Below are 26,404 nucleotides of genomic sequence, written 5' to 3' on the forward strand. Positions count from 1 at the left end.
AAAAGACTGGATGGAGAGGGAATTCGAAAGCAATGTTGAATGGAGAGTAACACCCTGTTATTTGTCTTATCAAACAAGCCAGATTCAAGTAAACCACATTTCTACATTTTTTTTTGTACAAATAAATTCTGCTGCTAGAATATGTAAACTTGCAAAGTGAATTAAGTTCATTATAGCCTGAATGTTTGTAATCAATAAATTTCTAAATGTGAGGCCAATGAGATTGACTTGAGATTTTTTTTTTGTATCCTGAGGGTTTACTTTAAATGTCACAGCACAAATGTAATTAATGTTTTTCTTAAAATTATCCAAATGGCTGTTTCATTTAATCGCTGCTTGCTATTCAAGTAACACTCTTTTTTTTTTTTCCAGTTGAGACTTGGAAACGTGTGGTTTAATAAGCATATAGCATAACGCATGGTTAGATTGCTAAATAAAAAAGTATCCAGTGAAATTAAAAAGTAGTCTTCGGCACGAACAGGTCATGCAACAGTGCTTTGCATAATATTTAAATGTATGATAACACCATCTGAGATGAGGGCAATTGAGCAACATAGCTTTGAGTTACAGTATGAATGATTAAGATTTACACATTGCCGCATTTACACTGAAGGACTTTTGTCTCTCCCAATCAAGTGCTCAATAAATATATCAAAATCCACTATATTGTCAGTACATTTGTGAGAAAAACATGGCTTTTTTTTGGAAAAAAAACGGAATCAAGATAAATGCAGCGAGCGATCCCAGAGAGAAATCATACATTTTTTTTTTTTTTTTTTTAAACATGAACCTGAAATGTATCAATCAGGTAAGTTGCACATTTAAAAATCTTACTTCCTTGATGATTTTCACAGAAATCTATTTTAATGTCCCATTTGTCTATAATGACAGGGCTTTGTTATAGCAGATGTTTGGTAACTCCCTGCTGCTCCCTCTGCAAGCATTGGTGCTACACTCATTATCATGTTGCTGTTTCACTATGCCAGCGGCTGCGTAAACAAAAAAAAAAAAACAAAAAAAAAAAAAACAGGAATGTGGCATATGTGCGACACTAGATTTTTCTGAAATAAGCAGCGAGTGTGATAATGACAGTTTTAGTGGCTGTGATCATCTCACATGAGATATGGCATGAAGTTGTGATTAATGACACACACAATGTTCCACAGTGTCAGAAATTATATAAAAAATACTAGATTCAGGAACTCTTTGCTATCACTCACATATCACTGTGACCTGGCATCCATTAAATCCACACTCATACAATGAAAATAATTCTGCAGTTCTGGTTTAGTAATGTTATGCATATAACCTCAATACTGTTTACCATGGTACTGAATGATTACCATTTTAATAGACCAAAGTAAGAATAATACTGCATTAGCAAGGTCAATTTCTATTTTTTTTTGTACCATGGATACTGTCCCGTTCAAAAGATAGAAATGACTATTTTTATTCAGCAAGGACACATTAAATTGATCGAATTTAACAGTAAAGTTATTCTAAATATTACAAAAATATTTGTATTTTGAATAAATGCTGTTCACTGTTTCCACAAAAATATGAAGCAGCACAATTGCTTTCAACATTGATAATAATACATGTTTCTTGAGCAGCAAATCAGCATATTAGAATGATTTCTGATCACGTGACACTGAAGACTGGAGGAATGATGCTGATATTTTACAATAATATTACATAAAATGGTGTTTACTGTAATCTTCTATCAAAGAAATGCAGCCTTGCTGAGATTAATGCACTTCTTCCCAAAAACAACACAAAATCTTCCCGATCCTAAACTTTCGAATGTCAGTAAGTGAGCAATTAATCAAATTTAGGGAATACTGCATGTAGCTAATTTATTAAATACACAGAGTGGTCCAAAAGCATGATATCTAAAAAAAAAAAAAAATGGCAATAGAGAGTTTTAAGATTTGAAAATGTAAAATATATGCAGTAAAATTGTCATTCCGATATTGCATAATATAAAAAATGTAAAATGACGGAATTGAAAATAATTGCATACGCTTTTGGACCAAGCTGTCTGAATTATTAGTAGCCCCAAAAATAAATGGTATGCATAACATTGGGCAGAAATAGCTGAAACATTCTCATTCGAGAGGATAGCTGTGTTTATAAGATCTGCATTTGATTGTATTTTTTAGTTTTCAGAATCCACAAAGATCCTCGGTTATCAGAGTCAATTGTACTGCACTCACTGCTGGTGTGCGAGAGAGAGAGAGAGAGAGAGAGAGAGAGAGAGAGAGAGGGTGATGCTGGGTAAGGACACTTAACTCATCGCATGCATCGTCATCATAGAACACATGATTCGTAGAGCAACAAAAATGAATAAAATCCTCTTCTCTTGACAAATATAAATATATTTATGTAAGGGATAATATCTACAATAACATTTGTCATCATAAACACCAGTGGTATTGTGGGTTGACAGAGCAGATTAGCACTCTTGCAATGGGTACACACACTTTCTCAGAGACGGCAACGATGAGGGACGGGGAGGGTTCGGCTATGAGAAGGCTGGTGGTGCGGAGAGCAGCATGGGGTTTAGTCCCGAAAGCCAGGCGAATTGCCATCCTCCTCCAGTTCCCACTGAAAGTTTTGCCCTGTCATTTGGTAGAACATCATGTTAAAGGGCTTGTAGAATTTATGCAGTCTGCGAATGACCTCGGGCTCTATTTTGGGGTGAGTTCTGCCCTTGGACTTGCCGAGGCACCGAGGGGTACTGCTGTCCTCGGGCTTCTTCAAGCACGGGAATCCCTTGGTTTTATTAAAATAGAAATGTTTGTCGGTAACAATGCGCTTGAGTCCCAGGAAATCCTGCACCTTTGCCATCTCGCCGGCCGGATCAACGATAAGCCGCTCTCCACTGACAAAGTGCATCTGCGAGAGGGGGAAATACTGCATCCAGCTCTCCAGGTGAAGTGCGTAGATCCCTATTCGCAGCGCGCTCCAAGATGCGTCGATCAGGCCCAGCGTTCGGTTCTTGAACGCCAGCACTTCGAAGGTGGGGATCTCCGGCCTTTTGGAGAGCGTCTGAGTATAGTCCGAAATGGCTCTGGTCACTGGATTGCGGACGACTATGATTAGTTTAATGTCCCTCGCCATCGTGTGGATCCGCTTCGGCGCGCTGTTTGTCACAAAATAGCTGGGCGTCTTCTCCATCGTGATCTGTCCCTCCAGAGTAGACGGCATCAGCTCCCTGCAAAAACACCAGAGGCGAGGAGAGTAAATTAGTGCGAAGCAGTAATTCGCACCGTCTTTGTCATTATACGCAATACCCAAGGACACAACAAAAATTGATTCAATAGTAAGTGCTAAATTAGGCTATATGAAATCACACATGGAGATAACTGGTATTATCTGTAGACATAATATTGCAAGTAGAAGTGTACAGCTAATTACGGCCATGGAATAACATACTAGAGATAAAAGACCAAAGATGAAACATGTACGTGTGTGAGCGCGTTCGTTGTTTAATTGACTCCATCTGTGTTACTCCTGGCACTGTTTTGGAACTTTAATAACAAGCGCACTGCATATCATTAATACTGCTGAGCCTGGGGTGTTGTTTTATCATACATTTACTCAGTGTTACACTCTATCCTAGCAGGCACAAATGTTTTTTACATTTTTTTTTTTAATGATTATTATTTATTTTTTTTATGTTTCATTGTGGTCGCAGTTAGGTCATGTTGCATTATAACATTCTTAAGTTTATTTGAAATCTTGAGTGAATACCAGACATGACTTCTTTTCACGCACACACACAACACACAAAGATTGCATATATTGATACAGTTGGATTTTAAAAAAAATATATAAATTCGTTTTTTTTTTTTTTTTTTGAAGACAAATAAAAAAAATAGCTGGTAACACTTTATTTGAAGGGGTGTGCATAAGACTGTCATGACACTGTCATAAATATGACATAACACCTGCCATGAACATGAAGGAGTCTTTATGAATGTTCATGACTGTTGTCATTAAGTGTCATTCGGTAAGTTTTGACACGCAAAGTTGACATTGTTTCAAATGTCTTTGTTATGACAACTTGATATTAACAAAGACAGAAAGGTGTTCCACAATGTGTTCCACTTTACTTGAGGACAAGTAAAATATTCATGTCACAGTTATAATGGTGTCATGACAACCAAAGTTAAAACCAACCATAACATATGACAGGGTAATGTAATGTTAACACAAAGCTAAATAAGTTTGATAATTAGACCTGTTATGACATATTTATGACAGGTTGACAGGTTATGGTTAATGTCAAGTTGTCATAACAGACTTTTTTTTGTCTTTGTTAATGTCAAGTTGTCATAACAAAGGCATTTTAAACAATGTCAACTTTGCATTTAAAGTGTCATAATTTATCGAATGACACTTAATGACAACAGTCATAAACATTCATAAAGACTCCTTCATGTTCATGATAGGTGTTATATGTCATGACAGTCTTCTGCACACCCCTTCAAATAAAGTGTTACCAAATGGGTTAGTTCAAATGCAAATCTCTGCCATAAAATATATCTAAACAAATATTTCAACAACGTAAATTTACATAAACGTAAAGTTGCAGTTTTTACAATCACTTTGTTACTATTTTCAGAACCTTGATGTCATTTTTCACAACTCTAGACACAAAATTCACATTTTTCAAAACTCTAACCCTTTTCTCAATTGCTTTGATACAATTCACAGAAAACTTAGATCATTTGTTCATTCAACAAAAATCACCTTTTCAATATGACACAACTTAACATCAAAGTACTACTATTTCAAAGGGCAATAGGCACATTACATTTCAAATGAGTGTGTATTCATTTCCTTACAATGATCTAACTATCAATGGATACAACTGCTCAAAATGATACGTAACTGCCGCGGTACTCTTAAAGAATAGTTGTATGTAAACTGACACACAATCTTCCATGTTTACAGTAAATCATGAAAGTTTCTAGATAACGAGATTCATTGCCAATTAGCATTGAGCATGAACCAATTAGACTACAATATCCATGGATGTGGCATAATATTTTATATTTTTGTTTTGATTCCAATAAACCTATGTTGTGATTGTACTGTTTTGCATCAATATATGACAAACTTTGTTCAATGATTCCACTATGTCTGTATTCTCTATACAGAGATGTATATACTGTACATGTATCATATTGAAACATCTATCACCTATTTTGTTCTGCAATATTTAATCATTGTATGAACAAGGACACAGTAAACTATCAGTTGCTTGTGTGTGGGTGATTTATAGTTATGTTACCATGGTATTTCACAGTAAATTTATTATTATTATTATTATTTTGAACCAATGATTGTGCAAGTGATAGATTTCAAAGATGTGAATGCACAATGCAATGTTCTGAACATCAGACAGCCTGTGTTACAAGTGATAAAGGTTTTGTAGATGACATTGTAGATGCAAATTACTAATCTGTATAATGGGAAAAGTATTTGGTTAGACTTTTTTTCAATAGTCCACTGAATTTTGCAACTACAGTACATGTCAGCTCTCATTTGAGTATTAGTAGACTGTTGTAGACTGTTAGGTTAGGGTTAGGTCTTTGGGTTCGGGTTCGGGTTAGTAAAATAAGTTGTCATGTACTGTTGGCGCAAAGTTACTTACAGTCAGAATGTCTGTTATGGAGCGTCAAAATAAGGTGTTAACAGATATTAAACAGATAGTCTTACTCTGAGACACTCTAATGAGAGTTATTAACATGTACAGTAAGTAGTTGTGAAGTTACTTAGTAGAATGTCGTAAGTGTTACCGTTTAAAAAAAATGCTTTATGATTTTTATTTGGAAATACGTGAATCAAATAATCTTTCATGTAATTTGTATTCAGAATGTAATTTCTAAATATTATTGAAGAAAAGTAAAAATTTAACACTGGAATATAACTAATACTGTATTTTGTTTTTGGTAAACACTTTCATTTGTAAGATTTAAAGACATTCTGATGATATAAGTAGTACCAGGCAGGACATGGTAATGAAATGTTGGTAAAATAATGATTTTAGTTTCCGTAAAGGTTGCAAAGAAGCCATTACAAAAATAGAAGTTTATTCAAGCGTGCTATTATTATTTCGGTTTCAGCTAAAAAATAAGAAAGCATACTTCCAGTCTGCTTTTCATGTACTTCATAGAAATATACTTAAAATGACTCAAATGAAACATACTTGACTTAAACTGACAGAAAGTGTAAGTATATTTGGGCTGTCCTCAATTTTTTGACCTACAGTAGATACACTTAAAAGTATAAATAAGTATTCTAAGTATACTTGGCTTGTAGTTGTGTTTACACTTAATTTGTTAGCATATCTTGTTTCAAAATATTGATTTATAAAGAAAACTTCAAGTATACTTACAGTATAAAACTTCTAGGCTAGTAGTTTACTGAGAGTAAACTTCAAATTGTATTTCCATTAACTAAAAAAGTGTCCAAGTATTTAATTAGTAGTTGCAGTAACAACTATACATTGATATTGGTATACGTATTACATTAAGTATTTTTAAAAATAGATTTGAACTTTACTTTAGTATACTTATGCCTCCCGCATTAAGCTATCTTCCACAAAACACATCAAACATTTAAAAAAAAAAAAAAAAAAAAAAGACTTTACTGTCTTACCTGAATGAGTAGTCAGGAAGACTACTCATAGTTTTCACATAGTTTTGGAGCAAATACTCGAGGCTATGTGATACAATTTTCAAAAGTCTTGTGAATAAATAATCAGCATGGGTTTTTTGACCTTATTTCAGTGACATTTTTTTTTTTCACAAACCACACATAAATGTCATTATCTCAAAACTACAAAATTTGACATACATGCTGCTGACATATTATTGTAGCAGAGTTTGTGCTGAATACAGTGTAATAATACTTTAGTCATGAAAATGTCAAAAGAAACAGGAAAAAGCACAGATGTCAGAGCATGTCAGAACACCTCCAGGACCAAGAAGAACACCTCAGACCCCTAAGGGTTAATAAATAAATGAATATATTTCTTTTTTGCATGTAGGAATGTACTAACAACAACATACAATGTTGCTGCAACACTGTTTAAATGTGTTTTAATACATTTTAAACCTGTGCATCATTTCATAAAGTAAAAACATCTCCACTGCTTAAAAAAAGGCATCCAATGACCTTTCTCCTATTCTTGCTCTGATTAAGTGTTCAAATGCCTCACTGGAAAGAAAACATTAATTATGACACTTTCTGTCAGAAGAGATGTTTGTGCTTTGAGCGATATATCTGAGTGATTACAGTCAGCTGTTTGTCACTGTGTGAAGAATTGTGTTCAACTTTTTATCATCAAGATCAAACTGGGAGATGAATCAGTGCAGTTGGAAAGAGTCATTCAGAAGTGAAGGAAATTAAATAAATATTTATCTCTCTTTTGAGTTTATATTGCAATGTGATCCGTGCCTCAGGAGTGCAAACTGCAAAACAAATGAATATTTAGCATGCTCTCTGCTCTATGATCTATTCATACTGATCTAGTCAGTATGATCCCTCATTAAATCTCACAACAAAATTTGACCTAAATTTAGGACTACATAATTAATTTGCCTTCAGTTCTACGTAATTGAGACAATATGAGGCCTATCATTACATTCAGAACCCCCTCCCCCTATATCACATTCATAATAACATATTCATATCCAATTATATGTATAGTCACTAAAAGAAGATGATTTTATTCAATAGCCTAGTAAAAAAAATACATATTTCACAGAATGAATGCTAACGGAATACAATAACATATTATAATGTAATGGCAATGTTGGAATCTAACTTCATTGAAGCTTTTTAAGGACAAGCTATTAATAAAATTGAACTATCAAATAATATAGTTTATAATTTAATTCGATAATTGATCATTTAACAGTTTGTCACTGGTTTAAAATAATGAGGGTTTTTTAACCAAGATTAGGGTGATGGCATTAAAATTCAATACATTGAATGCCAACATTTCTAAAGAATGCTTTCAGCACCTTGTTGAATCAATGCCATGTAGAATTAAGGCAGTTCTGAATGTGAAAGGGGTTCAAACACAGTATTAGTATGGTGTTCCTAATAATCCTTTAGGTGAGCGTCCGTCTGTCCGTCTGAAAAGTTGGACTAACATAAGAAAATGAACGCCTGGTTCCACAAACAGGGCTAAGGTTAAGCCAGGAATTAGGCCTTAATTAAATTAGGACAAACTTGCCCACACTGTAAAAAAATATTGATGGTTTAACTTAAAAAAATAAGTAACCTGGTTGCCTTAAAATTTTAAGTTCATTGAACTGGAAAAAGTGAGTTAATACCATGAAGGAGAATGATTAAACCATCAGAAACTCAAAATTATATGTTATCTGAACTAAATAAATTATTTAAGTTGATTTGACAAAAGAAAAAAAATGTTGTGATTACTATAGTAAAAAAAAAAAACCTGTAAAACTGTTAATACAATGAAGGAGATTAATTTAATCATCAGAAACTCAAAATAATAAGTTATCCCAAATAAATAAATTATTATAAAGTTGATTTGACAAAATCTTGAAAATATTTTTACAGTGCAATAGAGAAAAAAAACATTAATGGTGTTCACCTTGAGACAAAACAATTGCAGTGACATACAAATGTAGTCAGTTAAGTTGTGTGTTGACCCAACTAAAAACTGATTTGATTATAATTAAATCAATTAATAAATTAAATTAAGTAAGGGTAATGTTTTTTTTTTTTTTTTTTTTTTGCATGACTATTGCTGATCAAATTTCAATCTAAATTTCGGGAATGTCTTCTGAAGTGACAGCTGTCGCTCTCGAACAAATATGCTGATAGCATCAGCCAATCAATCATTGCACGTTGGACACATTTTAAATGAGCATTCGAATTCTCCTTGTGGAACACATCAAATAGAGTACATATATCCTCCATGCCCCTTCAGCACATGCATGCACATACTCGCTCACAAGTGCCACTGTAATTTCATTTCTGTAACAGTATTGCACTTCTGATGGGTAATTTCCCAATGGATTATGCTTTTCTCAACAAGCTATAGAGCTGTGGCCCCTTCTAGAGCAGTAATGGGATATAAAACACATCTGTAGATAGCACAGTGGCTAGAAAGAGTATTAGTTTTCATTACATTCCATCAATGTTCTACACTTCCTCAGTGTGGTAATGAATGACTAAAGATTTTTTTGCCCTCTCAAGGTCTTCAGGAGCTGGCTATTTAAAGTCCACGATAAAGCACACGAGATGCCCAGGACGGGGGTTTGTTTGCTCGCAAGTTGAATCAAGTAATAAAACTTGCTGAGAGCAACCAAAACGGGGGAAAAAGCCCATAATGAATCACCTTGGATTCCCCTATGTATATCGCATCTAAAGTACACGCGCAACGAACAGCAGACCTCTGCGTTTAATAACAACACGCCACGCTTCTCCGGAAGAAGTGTTCCGTCAACAGGACAGATGACTGACGCTCAAGGTAACCCTCTTCATTTAAGACGAGCACATAACCGGCCATTGTCCTCATCAAGCTCGATGCAACTCATTATATGTGTAATTGCAAAAATATGGAGATTATGGAGGCGCGATACCTTCATTTGTGATTGAGGTCGAACTCATTTTGATTGTGAGTGAATCAGTCATGGACGGTCTACATTTAAAATGTCAGAGGGAGGGAGAGGTGCAAAAGAAAACACAATGCTGATAAACAAGCTAATTTCCCTATGACTCGGCTGGCCTCGCGCTCAGCTGGAACCGTGAAAAACTGATACAAATGGTTAACAATTGCTTCTGCCTGCATGAGGAGTGCAGCATGACACGGGTCATTCGGGTGGGCAGGTAAATACAGCGCGAGGGGCCGAAAAGGCTTCCCTAGCCATCTGCTGTTTACCTACTCGTGCAAATCGCATAATATACAGGAGCTATTTGTCTATAGGCCTTGTCGTGCTTGCATAACGCTTGGATAAACATGCTTAGGACGACTAGACTTAAACAAGACAAATTCCTTTCCTTAGCTTTGTGGATCATTTGATGTGGAGGGATTTTTTTTTTTCTGCTGTGAATGAAAAAAAATGCATGATGCTCAGATGATTGTGAAATTCAAGTTGGCCATGTTTTTCTTCTCTTTTTTCTATTTCTTTGTTTATATTTTACAGGCATTCTGCAAATGGCAGGTGAGCACACTTAAGAATAAGGACTAGCAGTCTAATGAACGTCATTTTTACGAGAATGATGCTTTTAGAGCGCAAAACTATATTGCCTCTTTTGTGCTTTGAAGTTAAAAGCATTCTAATTGGCACTTGCTGTGATCTACTGCTTAGGAATTATTTCTCAAGTTTATCTCCAAATGCATCTTCTAAGCCACTTCTCTGTCTTCAAGGCAGATATGGAAGAAAAAAAAAGACAACTCACCATTGGGGATAGAATTTCTAAGGGTCATGTTGTTCACTTTTATTATACATTTATTTATTTTTGTAAAATGTAAAGGACATTTAATGCAAATGTTATTCGTTGAATTCTGAATAGCTGTTGGTATGTAAATAGATGCTAAATTAAAGTTTGGATTGCAATAACAATAAAACTTTTGTGGTGTCCCACTTAACAAAAATGAACATCAAAATCAATCAACATCATAATTAAAGAAGTAGATCACTTTTCAAAAAAGTTTTTCTGATCGTTTACACAAGATGTCCATGTTTTTCTTTCTTCAGTCGAAAATAAATTAAGGTTTTTGATGAAAACATTCCAGCATTTTCTCCATATAATGGACTTCAATGGGAACCAAATGGTTCAAGGTCCAAATGAGAGTTTCAGTGCAGCTTCAACGGGCTTTAAACGACACCAGACAATGAATAAGGGTCTTAACAAGCGAAACGATTGCTCATTTTAAAAATAAATAACAAAGTTTAAGTTTTATACGCTCAAATGGTCGCCTTGCTCTGTATTGCGATTGACGTTCGTGACTCTCCTGTTTGAACTTGTTCATCAAAATGAACGAATCTTTTTCCGAGTTCATTTGTTCGTTTTGTTGGTTGAATGAACCAAATGATTTGGAAAAAGATACATGAAAGTTTCTTTTGGACCTTGAACCGTTTGGTTCCCATTGAAGTCCATTATATGGAAACAAATGCTGGAAAGTTTTCATCAAAAACCTTAATTTCTTTTCGACTGAAGAAAGAGTGACATGGACATATTGGATGACATGAGGGTGAGTAAATTATCAGCAAAAGTTTTTTCAAAAGTGAACTACTCCTTTAATTTGAAGTTTTTAGCATTCCTCGAACAATAGTTTTTCATTAAAAAAGTTTTTTTTTTCAATGAAATATATACAGTATATATATATATATAAATTATAATTTCAAACACCAATTACTACTATCCATTGCTAAATACCCCATTTACTGTGTCTATGATATTATATTAAGTATTTCTTACAAAAATGACATTCCCAACAGCACTGGTTGTGAGATAACCTTACATTGTTAACGTCCTTTTATAACTCTGAATAGTTTGATACACAATGTTTCCCACCACAGCTCTGCCTCAGTTGTTTATCAAGAGAATGTAATGGCAGAATTGCCTGTTTGTTTCAAGAGGAGGGAGGGGCTCGTGGCGGAGATTGAGGAAGAAGTCAATAACAAGAGCAAGACTTTTCCAAAAATAACTCAATGAGTGCAATGATGAAATACTCCGACACATAAAACTTTGTTGTAATTAAGGCTTCAAGCAATATCAGAAGCATTTCTTCATGATATATATGCGAGTCAATCAAACGCTGAAAGTAAAATGTGTCATTTCTGTTTCAATTGACAAATTTATCTGATCTACTACTTGTAATGCAAACAGATAGCTCCGCTTCAAACTCATGCCATTGGTTGAACCTGCCATGTCAGGATGCCCAAACAAACAGAGCAATTTTTTGATAGCATCAAAGAGACACAGGGTTTACACCTTTGGTGGAATCAACCAACGGATGGTTTATTTATAGTCATCTCTTCATATTAGTCTCAGATTGCATGAAGTATTTTAGCACTGAAATATTATACACATCAACTCTGAAGGGTTAGTTCACCCAAAACTGAAAATGATGTCCTCATTTACTCACCCTCGTTTTTCTTCTGTGGAAAACAAAAAAAATATATATATTGAAAAATGTGTTTTGCTGTTAATGTTGTTTTGAACACAGCTGACATTCATAGTCTAAACAACAACGACAACAACAAAACATCTTATTTTGTGTTCTGCAGAAGAAAATAAATTCATACAGGTTTGGAACAACATCAGGCCAAGCCAATTATGACAAAATCATTATATATATACGTTCATATGCATCTAAAACATGGTCCTACCACAGACACACACACACAAGTTTTGCCAGCATCTAAAATCTAACACATATGTATGAACAACTTTACAGACGTACACACTGTAAAAAATATTTTCATGATTTTGTAATCACAACATTTTTTCTTTTGTGAAATCAACTTAATTTATTTATGTGGTTCAGATAACATAATATTTTGAGTTTCTAATGATTAAATAAATCTCTTCATTGTAGTCAGTCGATTTTTCCATTTCAATGAACTTAAAATTTTAAGGCAGCCAGGTTACTTCATTTTTAAGCTACATCAACAATATTTTTTACAGTGCAAATGTTTACAAATAGTATTTAATATTGCTTTTATTTGTGTGTGTGCCATTTTTGCAATACATTTTTGTTTTTGCACTTTCGTTTGGGGTTATACAGTTTTTTTTACATACTATATTTTAAAGAAATAGACTAGACTCACAAATATCATTGTAAAAAAATGTTGTTGGTTTAACTTTAAAAAAAAAATGAAGTAACCTGGTTGCCTTAAAATTTTAAGTTCATTGAAAATCATCAGAAACTCAAAATATTATGTTATCTGAACCACAATTATTTAAGTTGATTTAACAAAAGAAAAAATGTTGTGATAACAAATCATGAACATGTTTTTTTAAAAAAGTGATAATGGTATAATTATTCTTTTATATTGTTGAGACAGCGAAGTCTCATCCCAAGACGTCATAAAACTGACGCGTTTGACCATACGTCAACATCCACGTAAATGTGCCAGATTTAGCCATACAGGCTAATTTTCATCTGCAGTCCCTAGCAGGTTAAAAATTAAAACAATAAATACACTATTACAATACAATAAAGATAAAGTTTTAGGGTACCCTTTAACATCGGTTGGATGACGTTATCTAATCCTAACCTACCCCGTCACCTAACTGACGTTAAAGGTAAAGCGTCAGTTGGATGACTTCCCAGGATCGTCATCTAACCGACGTTTAAGGGTACCCTAAAACGGCTGATGTTGATGTACGATCAAAAGCATCAGTTGTATGACGTCTTAGGATGAGACTGTGTTAGTTGAGAAGGTTTGTTGTTTAGGTTTTGAGGTAGAGTCAAGGGATCTAAAATTAATGGTACACATTCAACTATATATATTAGGGGTGGCACGGTACATGGAAAAACACCCGAACCGTTCGGTTCGCTTGTCTCGGTTCGGAGCGTGTGTGCGTCTCACGGTTCGACGCATGCGCCTCGTGCCCGTATGTGACGTGTGTTTTCTTTCGCGCGACATAAGCTTGTTCGACTTGGACTGGCGCTGCACAGAGCGACCGGTGAATAACATCAAACTAGCCCGAGAGCGACGGCTCCGTCACTCACTTTTGCGGTATTTGATGTCATTACCGATCGCTCTGGTTCAAGTTAGTAAACAAGCCAGTAAAAGTGGAGTATGGAGCGCTGCAGGTCACGGCACGCGGAGAAATGGCAAGTGGGAGAGATGAGGGAGTTGGAGGATGCGCCAGCGTCGTATAAGTCTATGGTATAAGTCCGGTGTGTGGAAACATTTTGGATTCCATGTTATGATAATTTAATATAACGCTACAGTGGCACTTTATGTTTAGATAAGAGCTTCAGTCAAATTTTTCCAAATCCTGCACTTTAATTTCAAGTGAAAAAAAAGTAGCCTACCCTCACTCTCTGGGAATAGAAGCATTGTTGATACTGTCTTTTGTGTTGAGGTTGAACTTATGTTTCACTTTATGTTTATGGCCTTTGCTATTGCTATAGCCTAATTATAGGCAATGAGGTTTTATGTATATTGACTTATAAAAGACAGTGTTTTAATAGTTCCTCTTTTTTTCTTTTAAAAGATAGAATTTTTGTAAGAGCTACAAAAGTTGGCAGTTGATAAATGCAAGTTAATTTCTTGTGTAAATAAGATTTGTGTGATAAAAATGCACAAGTTCTTGTAGATATAGTGATACACATTCTCCTTTTTTTTTTTTGCCAAATAAACGAAAAGCATGTTAATGTCTTCTCTCTTGCTGTATCAAAATCTCACCTATAGCTTTCCTCTGAGATAGTCCCAAAATGTGCTTAAAGTCAAAGAGTCAAATTCAGTTTGTGCATGATTGCATGAATATCATTTTTTTATACTGTATGTATCCTAAAGTGTGGATAATTAAGCTATATATCACATGCTGAAGTACATTTCTGGAGTGTTAAAGATTAAAAGAAAAAAATAACAAGAACCGTACAGAACCGAAAACCGTGACCCTAAAACCGTGATACAAACCGAACCGTCGGTTTCGTGAACCGTGCCACCCCTAATATATATACATATTCACGATTTAAAGGAATTGTAAATATTTTTAGTACCTAATGGATCTGAAAAACCTCTTTCATAAAAAAAAAAACAGTACATACAAATAAATATGCATAAACAATGAAACCAGGCTGAACATAAAGTGCGCTGAAATCACGAGCATTTACCAGACAAGCCAATGCAGCCGAACTTTAAGCGCTCAAACACATCTAGACTTTGATATGAAGAGGGCCAAAACACACAGGGAACTGTTTTTCTTCTCTAATGGGGTGAATAGAAAGGCTTTCTGAGAACAATGCAAAGAGACTTGACAGGATGAAGCACCTCCGACAGTTCCCCAGACAGTTGTGCCTCTGTTTCCTTTGCGCTCTCACCCGCCTGACTGATGTTGTGCTAAGAGAGCTGTAGAACAGTCAGTTTATAAGTTACATGGAGAGAGGTGCGAGTAATTAAGACAACAACACGTTCTCCTCACTGCAAGTAAAACCCCTTCCGCTTCCCTGAGAACTGTTCACTTCAATGAAACCGTTTAGGAGAGAACTGACAGCCGGACTTGATCAAAAAACCTTTTCTGTTCTCTCCTCCTGCGATCCCCAGAAGGCCATTCTACGTCCAACAGAGAGGCATGCATCACTACCCGTCCTGCCAGCCTGCTGCACTTAGAAATAAAGCTATGTTTATGAGCCTCTCGGACATGCTGAGCGTGATGAAATGAACCAGAGGACGGGCTTTATGGATCTTTGGAATATCACCATAAAGCTGATAATTGCTCCATGAAACCAGCCTGTATATCACCCTGCAAATGAGCTTGTTTTTCCCTCGCAACATCATTTTAACAAGAAATTGCAGAGGAAGGAGCCACACCTCCGAGCGAGCGTCGGGCTCTATTTATGAATTCGTTCCTGAGGGGAGAGGAGCCGCAAATTTAGTTTTCCCTTTTCATCACTCACAAGGCATGGACGGCTCTAGAAACCTGCCATTCACTGGAATATTATGTACACAGGCTCTTTCAGAACTTGCGTTTGTTTACGTTCCTTTCGATGGGGTGAGAAGAGCGCTTCGGGCTACGCGCATACAATTTCCTCACAATCGCCACAAATATCGTATGATTGGTGAGGCAATTACAAAAACAAGTAGATGCAATATTTGGCTCCCTGCTATAGAGCACTGGAGAATACACAAGTGCACTGATCACTCATTTAATATTTTACCAAGATGCAATTGAAAAATTATTGCCATCTGAAAAAAAAAAAAAGAATAAAATAAAAGCAAGGTAGAAGTCGCACCTGGGTGCGATAGTGGCATAATTTCTTTCCAGAAAATCTAGCTGATTTGGTTCAGTTAAGCAGAACTGATTAATATGACGGATTGGATGTGATAGATTGTATTGGCAAAAAGAACCAGCGATGAGCACTCATCCAGGTACTGAGAGAGATTGCACCGCTGCTCGTGAATGATAACGCCAGCTGCATGAGTGACAGGAGTTGCATGCGTCCATTAGTGATATGATAACCGTGTAGACCCACACATTAAAATCAGGCTTTTCCATATGGCTCCCATCCTTGATAACAGACTGATATCAGAGATGGTGCAGAAATGCACCATGAATCAACCATGACATTTCTTCCACCTGTCCACACAAGTAATACACTATGATCCGATGTGTAGGAGACATATTTAACAATTACAGCTGCCAATTGATTAAAGATTTGAATCAAATTAAGAGCATGACATGCCAATTAAATCATCCAAATGACGACAATGCATCTCATATATCAGCATTTGCTGAGGAAAAAGTTCTCAAATTCAGTTCATTTTGCAACGTTTAAGTTTTCCAATTGATGTATCTGCCAAAAGGCTGTTTTCTCTTGCAGTTTACACACAAGTCAGAAGCTGATTAATTACATTTTATTGTATTTTTTTTATTGCATTACCTACATTTTGGCATCTGTTGTTTCAGCAAAAATTCTGTTGTTCAGCAAGGATGTATTATATTGATCAAAAGTTACAGTAACAACTTTTATAATTTTACAAAAGATGTCAAACAAATGCTATTCTTTTGAACTTTCTATTCATCAAAGAACCCTGGGGAAAAAAAAAAATATATATATATATATATATATATATTACAGTTTCCACAGGCATATCAGGCAAGTGTTTTCAACATTGATGAAAACATGAAATATTTCTTGAGTGGAAAACCAGCTTATTATAATGAATTTCTGAAAGAAGAAGAAGACTGGAGTAATGATGCTGAAAAATATAAAATATAATAAAATACATGTTATTTTACATGTTAACAATATTTCACAATAGTTTTGTTTTCAGTATTGTATTTTAATTTGACAATTTTTGGTAACACTTTACTTAATACTTTAACACTTTGCATAAGACTGACATGACACCTTCATAATCATGATACGTCATGAATATGAAGGAAGTTTTATGCATGTTTATGACAACTGTCATTAAGTGTCATCCGCCCACTTATGACATTTTTAATGCAAATAGGCTATGACATTGTTTGAGATGTCTTTGTTATGACACGTTGACATAAACCGATACATCATAACCTGTGACAAACATGACATAGCGGATTAATTATCAAACTTAAGAAACCACTTAACATTAAACTGGGTTAACATTACATTAAACTGTAATGCGGTTGGTTTTGACATTGGCTGTCATGAAGCCATTATAACTGCGTCAAGGATACTTTTCTTGACCTCAAACAATGGTACATTTTTTTATTTATCTTTAAACTGTCATATAAGTTTAATTTTCTTAACTACTGAAGCTAAGTAGTTTCTTAAGTTTGATCTTTAATTTTGATAATTAATCTGCTGTGTCATGTTTATGACATATTTATGACAGGTTGTGTTGTCTTGGGAATATCAAGTTATGACACTGACATGTTATGATGTAATGGTTTCATAACATGTCATATTTGCATTAAACATGTCATAAGTGAGCGAATGACACATGACAGATGTCACAAACATGCATAAACCTCCTTCAAATTCATGACAAGTGTCATGTCATGATTATGAAGGTGTCAGATCAGTCTTACAGTACACCTTCAAGTAAAGTATAATTTTTTTTCCCATAATTTTGATTGTGTTCGTTTTTAAAGTACTTCTTCACATTAAATGCTTTAAAACGACAACAACAGTAAAGAAAGACAGTCTGTGGCGTAGCAGTAATCCACATGCTTGTGACACACTGGAGCTCTCACTGAGGCACAGGTTCAAGCTTGACCTGTTTTCTCTCTTCCCAATAATTTCCTTCTCTCTGTCTATATTGTATTTTTTTTTGTAAAAGGCAAAACGCTCATAAATAAAAAAGGAGGACGCAGCCAGCCTCTACAAGCAAAATAAGACCTAAGTAGACTGTCTTATGTCGTTGTTTGCCTGATGTGCTGAAGTCCTCTGAAGCACAACAGTACTTTTAGAGTGCTGTTAGTCTGCAGGCACTCCATCGAGTCAGATATTTGCTTGAGTCAGCATCACAGGACCCCATTTGTCCAGTGCACTTACTTATAATAGCTTTGTGCAAAGCAACATCTGGGAGCAGCTACGGCTGCGCTCATTCCACGAATGACACTTCACTGCTCTAACATCACATACTACGGAACATTTCTCTCTTGATACAGTCAAACGTGATGCATTTTCTCAATTTCCCTGCTCGGACTCAGTAGACTGGGAATTACTAGGCTTTGAGAAAATCGTGGCGCAGTGGATTCATGTAGTCACTAACAATGCACTGTGGGCGAGCCATTCAGATTTCATTGTAGAAGTCATTGTTGAAATAATATCAAAGTTATCTGATATTGTTTCAAGTAATAATTAATAATAACCTCCCCTCATGCTCTCTCTCCCTCCCGCTCTCTCTTCCTCTCTCGAGCCAGTTTAGCTAAATCCCTTAAATAGGTATATCTAAGATTCAATTTATTTCTCTTTCTGTGTGAAAGGCTCAGGCTTGCAGCAGCCTCCTGAACGAGAGGCTGGATGAGCTCTTTGATATATGGAGAACCTGGAGGGGGTTTTATTCATTTAAATCATTTATTTGTATTCAAGAAAATATTTTGTTACGTACATCAAATCAATTGATTTTTATACAGATCGTTCTGTATTTTTAACACTGGGAAAGATACTCTTTTTATTATTATTATTTTTTTTTTAGAAAACTTCAACTGGCATGTGGTTAAAAAAAAAAAAACTGTACAAATACAACAACAAAACTGTGTGTTGATTACTCTTAGTCAGAAATAATTACCCACAATGTATATCACGTCTAACCAGTTTCTGAAAGTTTATTTTTTTCTCATTGTATATGGCACCCTGTCACTGTGATTTTGCCAAGTAAGACTTGTTCTTCCGTCAACATATTTTGTTGATCCTGGAACAACAATCCTATATGAAAACATAGGGTAACATTTTATATTATGACCCACAAACAACTGCGTAAGTAAGCTGAAATTACGGTGTACGCTTCTGTAATTATAGCGTACTTCTGTGTAGGTATGACGGAACAAATTATGTTAAGTTTCGGGTAATATAAAGGGGTACCAAGCAGATATACGATCTGCAAAGAACTTTGTAAGTAAACCGAAATTACTGTGTACAGTGTTTCTGTAATTATGGTGTAGCCTACTTCTGTGTAAGTATAATATGTTAAGTTTTGGAATAATATGTTAAGTTTTGGGTGATAAAGGGGTACAACCAGATATGGTTAATTTACAACCCGCAGATGTCAAAATTACCCTGTAACTACATTGCACAAGAACATATTTTGCCAGAAATGTGATGATAACTTTTATATACAAAAAGGAATATATTAACACAATGGTACCTGTTAGTTTTTAAATAATTATATAGTTATAGTAACATATAGTATAAATTAAGTTACCCCTTTATTACCCAAAACTTAACATATTGTTCCCTTATATCTACATGGAAGTACTCTATAATTGCATAAACGTACACCATAATTTCGGTTTACAAATTTGTTTGAGGGTCGTAATGTAAAGTGTTACCAAACATAGACACCATCCCTATCCCTGATCAGAGGGAAATGATGGTGAACAACACTGATGTAGAAACTCTTAACCCTGTTATAAAGCCGTTATCTTCTGCAATAAGAAGAAGGCAAGAACTTTTGAGTTAAATGTAACTTGCAGACTAGGGCTTCATTTTGGCCTAGTTGTTACAAAATGTTTTTTCTCAGTAGCTATAAGGTTTGGAGTCCAAATTTTTTTTTCTACTTTAAATTTTTTTTTCATAAATTCCTTCCAACAAAATAAAGTTTCAAGACAATCATGACAGTTATGAACACAATAAAACAAACTTGTATGCATTCAGGTGAGATTCAACCAAATAATGAAGGCAAATTTGAGCTCAAATGTTCTCATTTCAAGTTGTCACATAAATACAACATTTGATGGCTAAAACAATGAAATTATATATATATATATATATATATATATATATATATATATTTTAATTTTATTTATTTATTTATTTATTTTGCATATTACAGTAGTTTTCACATTTTTGTGCAGTTCCATGAATTGGTTAACTGTTGTAATTTAGCTGAAAAGCCTAAAATAGTTTCAATTCAAATCAATTTCTATTGTGACAACTTACCCCATATAGTGTGACAACAGAAATGACAATGTGCATTCAATGAACTGTATATTTTCTCCTGTGCAATAACAGTAGAAAACATCCATTAGCTTTTTTGCAGCCAAGACATTAATATGTGTCTATAACCGAAAATAACTTTCAAAGATAAACCCACATTGAGAAATTGTCTAGAATAAATAGTGTCAACTCTTGTTTTCTCTTGGCTTGTTTCCATAATCACTGTTCATGGATAAATGCCACTCAATTTGCACACAGTTTGAAACAAGCGTGCCGCACAAGTCCTCAAAAGTGAAGCCAAAACGTCTCGATCGCCAAACCCCCCCCAGTGACCGGTCCTAGTATAGGTCATAAACCCCGCCTCCCCATGTTATTCAACGGGACGTGAGACCAACTAAACAATTGAATTACACTTCACATATCCTTTATCCAAAGATAGTTTCTGTCATTTATTGCAGTTTCTATCACTTTGAATTAATTTCAACTGTTTTTTTTTGAATAAGTTTTTTTTTTTTTAAATAAATTTTTAGTTAGTTATGTGTTGCTATAAAAACGGTGCTGTGACATCATGATTGACAGCTGTGATTGACACGTTCTCTGTGCGAAGTAGACACTGAAGCACCAACAGACTTTTTTTCATAATGTTGACTATGTGGTTAGTAGTTGTATTTAGCTTATTTTAACGAGGTATTGCAATCAGCAGACATCATTGGAGAAGATCGGAGCAGACAGAGGCCAATTAATCAAATTGCGGGGCGTGTGCTTGCGTTTGATTCTGCAAGAATGAGGGCGGGGCCTTGATTTTGCGGCTTTACTTCCTGATCACGACCAGTGTTGGTCAAGTTACTTGGAAATAGTAATTAGTTACTGATTACTGATTACTTCTCCAAGAAAGTAATCCAATTACTTTACTGATTACTTATTTTCAAAAGTAATTAGTTACTTTACTAGTTACTTTACTAAGTTACTTTTCAAAAACATGATGCACGACCTGAATACGCTAAAGCATAGACCTTTCAGCCTAATTCTATTCTTTCTGCATATTCCATCATCTAAAATGTAATCAAATTAAACATTTTCTTTTTTTTAAAACTTGTTTTATTTCTTTCAATATTTTAACTTCATGCACATTGCATCGAGCAAAAATTAAATTAAATGCAACAGTCTCAGACTAGAAGAAAATTGTTGAATATTTAAACCCATTTTCTGCACATTCCACCATATTTGAATGAAATAAAGACAGCCCTTCTTCTGTTAATATAAATTTCTACATATTCCAGCATATAAAATAAATATATTTTGTAAAATCATTCATTTGAATAGATGTAAAAATACAGCAACAAAATCATGAAAGTCGCTCCTGACTATATTACAAATTATTAAACAGTACTTTTAACAGTAAAGTGCAGAGAGGAGCAAAAATTAGTTGATCAAAACAGAAAATGCTGTTGCATGCCGTATTTTTTTTTTTTCTGTTTTTTTTCTTTCTTTCGGAGTTAAACAGTGGTTATGTCCCATCAGCATGTAGCCGCAGCGGTCATGTCAGACGGGGGTTCAGGGTTTTTTTCAGTAGCCTAAGTTTCACATTCCTGTACCGGCTTGCTGCTTTAGTTAACCGTGTGAGGCTGTCTCGTGACATGCTTGCTCAGTCAGATTTGAGGTAGAATTTTGACATTCTCCAACGGGGGTCCAGTTTCTAGATCAGGATGCTTTCTGCATAGTACGCAAGTCTCTCTCTTGCTCTCCTCGTAGTGCGTATGATACGAAGTTTGGACTTTGGAACACAGTCTCGCATGCGCGCTCGCTCTAGATTCCGGAAGATTTTAACTAAATTGCGGTATAACTAGTCAATCACAAATGTGGCTCAACGGTTAGATTTATAGATATACTCATCTTTCAGGCATTTGGCTGACGGGATTGACACTTCAGCGCGGGAAATCAGGGGTGTGTCGTGTGAGCGTGTGTGAGAGTTGGCAGCTCGGCTGCTCTCTCCCGCGCTCTAGTCGTCTCTCACTGACGTCGCGGCGGCTCATACATCATTTTTATTCACGCACGACTCATGTCACGAGACGGTCTGACTAAACAAAATCACGGTTAACTAACGCAGTAACCCAGGCTGTTTACGGGGAAGTAACGGTAATCTAATTACTGTTTTTTCAATTGTAATCCCTTACTTTACTCGTTACTAGAAAAAAATATTAATTGGATTACAGTAACGCGTTACTGCCCATCAGTGATCACGACTGCGCATGTCTGGTCACGAAAACGGAAGTGCGCAGACTCAGACTCAGGTCCCAAGATGACAGCGCAATATCGGGACATTGGCCGTTTCAGTTCACTCCGATGGAAAAGAGTAAAGGGGCGTCGTCCATCTTTTTTACAGTCTATGGTTTGAAAGTTGTTGTTGTTTTTTTGTATCACTGACAAAGGTAAAGGCAAAGGTAAATATTTTCCTTCAGATTGATGGCCAACCCAAAATGGGCAAAGTACACTTTTACATAAAGTTAGCTGCTAAATAAAGCTAAAAAATAACCCAAAGACAGCCATCTATATTCTAAATCAAAAGAGTGAAGTGTTAATATAATCCTTACTCCAACAAGAGTGACACAAGAGAGAACAGAGCCAAGTCAGAAAAATGTTCTTGGACTTTACTAATCCATCAAAGCTCTGCATACTTTTCCCAGGCTCTGATACTCAATGCGTTGACCTTTGATATGTTTTAAGGCAGAAAAATATTAAAGCATTGAAAATGGAGCAAAAGCACCAATGCTTACAGCTAATGTGCATGCAGGGTTGTCATTCAACTTTTAAATGTCACCATTTCTTTTTATCTTATGTGTACTGCAGCTTCAAGATTCACTGTCTGAGGGTTTTTTAACATTAATATTAGTTCCCCTAGCCTGTATTTGGTCCTCTTGTGTCTAGAATTTTCAATCGGTTTAAACCGAGCTTTGGCTATTTTTCTCTTCTCTGCAGCTCAGACGCACTGATCTTGAATCTCCTCTTTATTACGTCATAACGAGGAAAGGTTACCTCCCCTTTGTCTGCTTTGCCCACATGGAAAATTTGGCCTGCCCATGAGAAAACGAGCTACAGGAATAGGAAGTACGAACACGCAAGAGCGATTTGAGTTTTTCCTCGAAAGATATCATGTCTTGCAAATGAGTGTTCGGATGTACAAATGAACACAAACATATTTTTTTTTTTGTTCCTTCGTCCGAGCCTCTGAAGAAATAATGGGTTCATTTTATGTTCTCTGGAAATGAGCCAACACAACTTCCAAAAGTTTTGTATGGTCCAAACATTTCACCGACGACTGTTTCCTCAACTCGATGAACGTCTGAAAATAAATCGATCGGGCGACCAAGGAACAATTTCTGATGTGTTGCCTAATTGTTCAATTTCAGACAAGTAATCTTTCTCTCAAAATCGTTCAATGGACCATATGCACGCATAAGTTCCGCATTTGACGCAAGGATACTCCAGTTGGGGAGATTAAAGTGGAGGAAAACCGAGGAAAAGTCTTCAAAATTTACTGTCCTCCCGTCTTTGAAACAAAACTTTCATAATGTTTAGATGTAATTCTTTATATAGTTATGTTTATTTTCAATATAATTTTAAAAATAAGCATAAACACAATGAGGGGTGTCTGTTTTATCTGTTTTTGTGACTAACATTTCTTTACCATGGAGTATAAAATTCAATATATATTCTCGGTATTGCATTGAAATACTTTTCAATGAATCACCTGAAATACTGCCGTGCCCATCCATAAGTCAAGCCAGTGACTAAATATCAACTTCACATCATTTCCTTTAGTAGGATTGAACTAATCTTATTTAAATTGTGATCAAAATATACAAAAAAGCAATCAAAGAACAATCTTTCCACACAGCGCAAGTTTATCTGGACAACTTGTTATGAAATCAATGACAAACGTTACACTGCACAAGCTCTTACTGTATGTACATCATCGTGTTTGCATTGGTGAAAGCATTAGAGAGAGTGCAGAAACTGCATTGCAATGATAAGATCTTCATTCTCGCGATCGACAGACTGTCCTCTGCTTGCTCAATGCTCATCACGGCAACATTTTATGTAATGGGAATAGATCTAAATACTTTAAAAAACTTCTCATGATTCGTTAATCTCGATCGCTGTAATTGTAAAAACCTATAATAGCTGTAGTAGAAGTATTCGAGAGAGTTTCACATGTAATACATAGCTATTTCATATGCAAGCATGTCAGCCAATCACAGAAGTGGGCGGTTACACTGAATCCCACAGCAGACACGCCCCTTCAAACAAAGCTTTCAAATCAGAGGCTAAAAACAGGCTAGAAAAAATGCCTTTTGATACTAAATTCTAAAAAAAACAACAACATAACACTTTAAGGGCAAACCAGGAAACATTGTAAAATAATAAAATAACCCCATGTCAGGGGACCTTTAACATAATTTCTATCGAGACTTGTAATAATGACACATTTGTAATGACGGAGTTGCAATATAGTACATTATCTTTAACTTATACCATGGTCTGGGTGAATACTCGATTCTGATTGGCTGCAGGGTGTCCGTTAAAAAGTGATAGAGGACACCTAGTAAAGTAGTTCTGGTAAAACTGCCTGTTTACCATTCGAAATGAATAAATAAATGCGCTGCCCACAACAGCTGTGAGTAACCATAGCAACAGGCAGTCAAAGTATCCGTTAACAATTTGCTCTATCAAAACAACATCTAACGTCAGTTCGATATTACATACTAATACAACAATGAGGGACTTCGTTATTTCTTTTAACATTTATGGAGAATATGACAACTTTGACGACTGGGATGCTGCTGAAGAAAGAAAAAAAGGTAAATAAAACGGAGAAACGTCGCAAAGAAAATGACACCGCTGCTGCTCTGAATGAGACCCTGCGGGAGTTTTACGCAGCAGTCCAGACAACCAAGGCAGGAGGAGAGTACAGCGTTTCAAGCCTAAGAAGCCTGTTTGATTAATTGTTTTATGTGTAATTAAAAAAAAAATAAATAACTATGCCTACCTTTGTGTTTCATGAGAAAAAAAAATGCATTTTTGAACCTGAAGGGTTTTACAAGCTGAGCGGACTATATCTCCGGTTGCTAAATAAACCAGGCGAGTTATTATTTGTAAAAACTAGATTTAGCCTAATTAAAATATAAACTAGCTGCTAATGTTTTAAAAATGTTTTATTTGGCAAGTGACCATGGTATAAGCGGGTTAATGCCCTTCGAGGTGTCAATTGTCAGGTTTTAATGGACTTCGGCGGAGGCAACCGTCCTCCGCTGCGCGTCGGCCGGTTCACGCCTCGCCGTCGTCCATTAAAACCTGACAATGGACACCTCGTCGGGCATTAACCCTTACATATTGAAGCACCTTGCAATTTTAACAGTAGTGTGTTATTTGATATTTGACATTATATGTCAAAATTAATTAAATTTGACATTTAATCGACACACTAAAATGTGTACTTCTTAAAAAGCTCAACAAAACTTTACTTTACGGTGTTCTTTATGCTCGTTTAACACACTCAATAGGCCGTTTGTATTTAATATTTTCTGCAAGTAGGCTACACTTTTTTTTAATTAAGATTGGAAGTACACTCGATAATTAAGCACTCCTTTTTTCTTTGCATAAGTGAGGAGTGAGTTTTGACATTTTCTCCAAAAAGTAGCATTTCCCCAGCAGAGCAGGTTAAGATGAACCTTACCTAATTAAAGAGCTCCTTGCCATTGTAAGCGTCTTTATTTTAAGACCAAAATTATGCGGGTCACCAAAAGCCAAACTAGAACCGCATTAGCTGTAATGGAGACATGATCGCACGGTGGCGTTTATTCTGGAACATCTGGCTTCATGGAAAGAGCCTGCTAAGAACGTTATAATCACGTACTGAAAGGACTAAGCTGCTCCATTAAAGGCTAAGCTGAACTATTACTGGAACATTTGGTAATTCAAATTGTGCTTTTACTGCCACAAATAACGCAGTGAGAGAAAAAAAAAAAAACGACTTAAAAGAAGACTCCAAAAGCAGGTTTTCTGTTACCTGAGGAT

General features: G+C 35.5%; 1 protein-coding gene across 1 annotated transcript in view; it reads right to left on the reverse strand.

Annotated features, from left to right (window-relative positions):
- Positions 1-234: 234 nt before the first annotated feature.
- hs3st4 (heparan sulfate (glucosamine) 3-O-sulfotransferase 4) overlaps positions 235-26,404 on the reverse strand; it is a 136,997-nt gene continuing 110,827 nt past the window's right edge. The window contains exon 2 of the mRNA XM_039686255.2: positions 235-3,217. Within this exon, the coding sequence (XP_039542189.2) occupies positions 2,563-3,217 (655 nt within the window). The 3' untranslated portion in view covers positions 235-2,562. The remainder of the gene's footprint in view (positions 3,218-26,404) is intronic.

The sequence above is a fragment of the Pimephales promelas genome, chromosome 3 (genome assembly GCF_988280905.1).
Source record: "Pimephales promelas chromosome 3, fPimPro1.hap1.1, whole genome shotgun sequence".
In the NCBI taxonomy this organism is placed as follows: domain Eukaryota; kingdom Metazoa; phylum Chordata; class Actinopteri; order Cypriniformes; family Leuciscidae; genus Pimephales; species Pimephales promelas.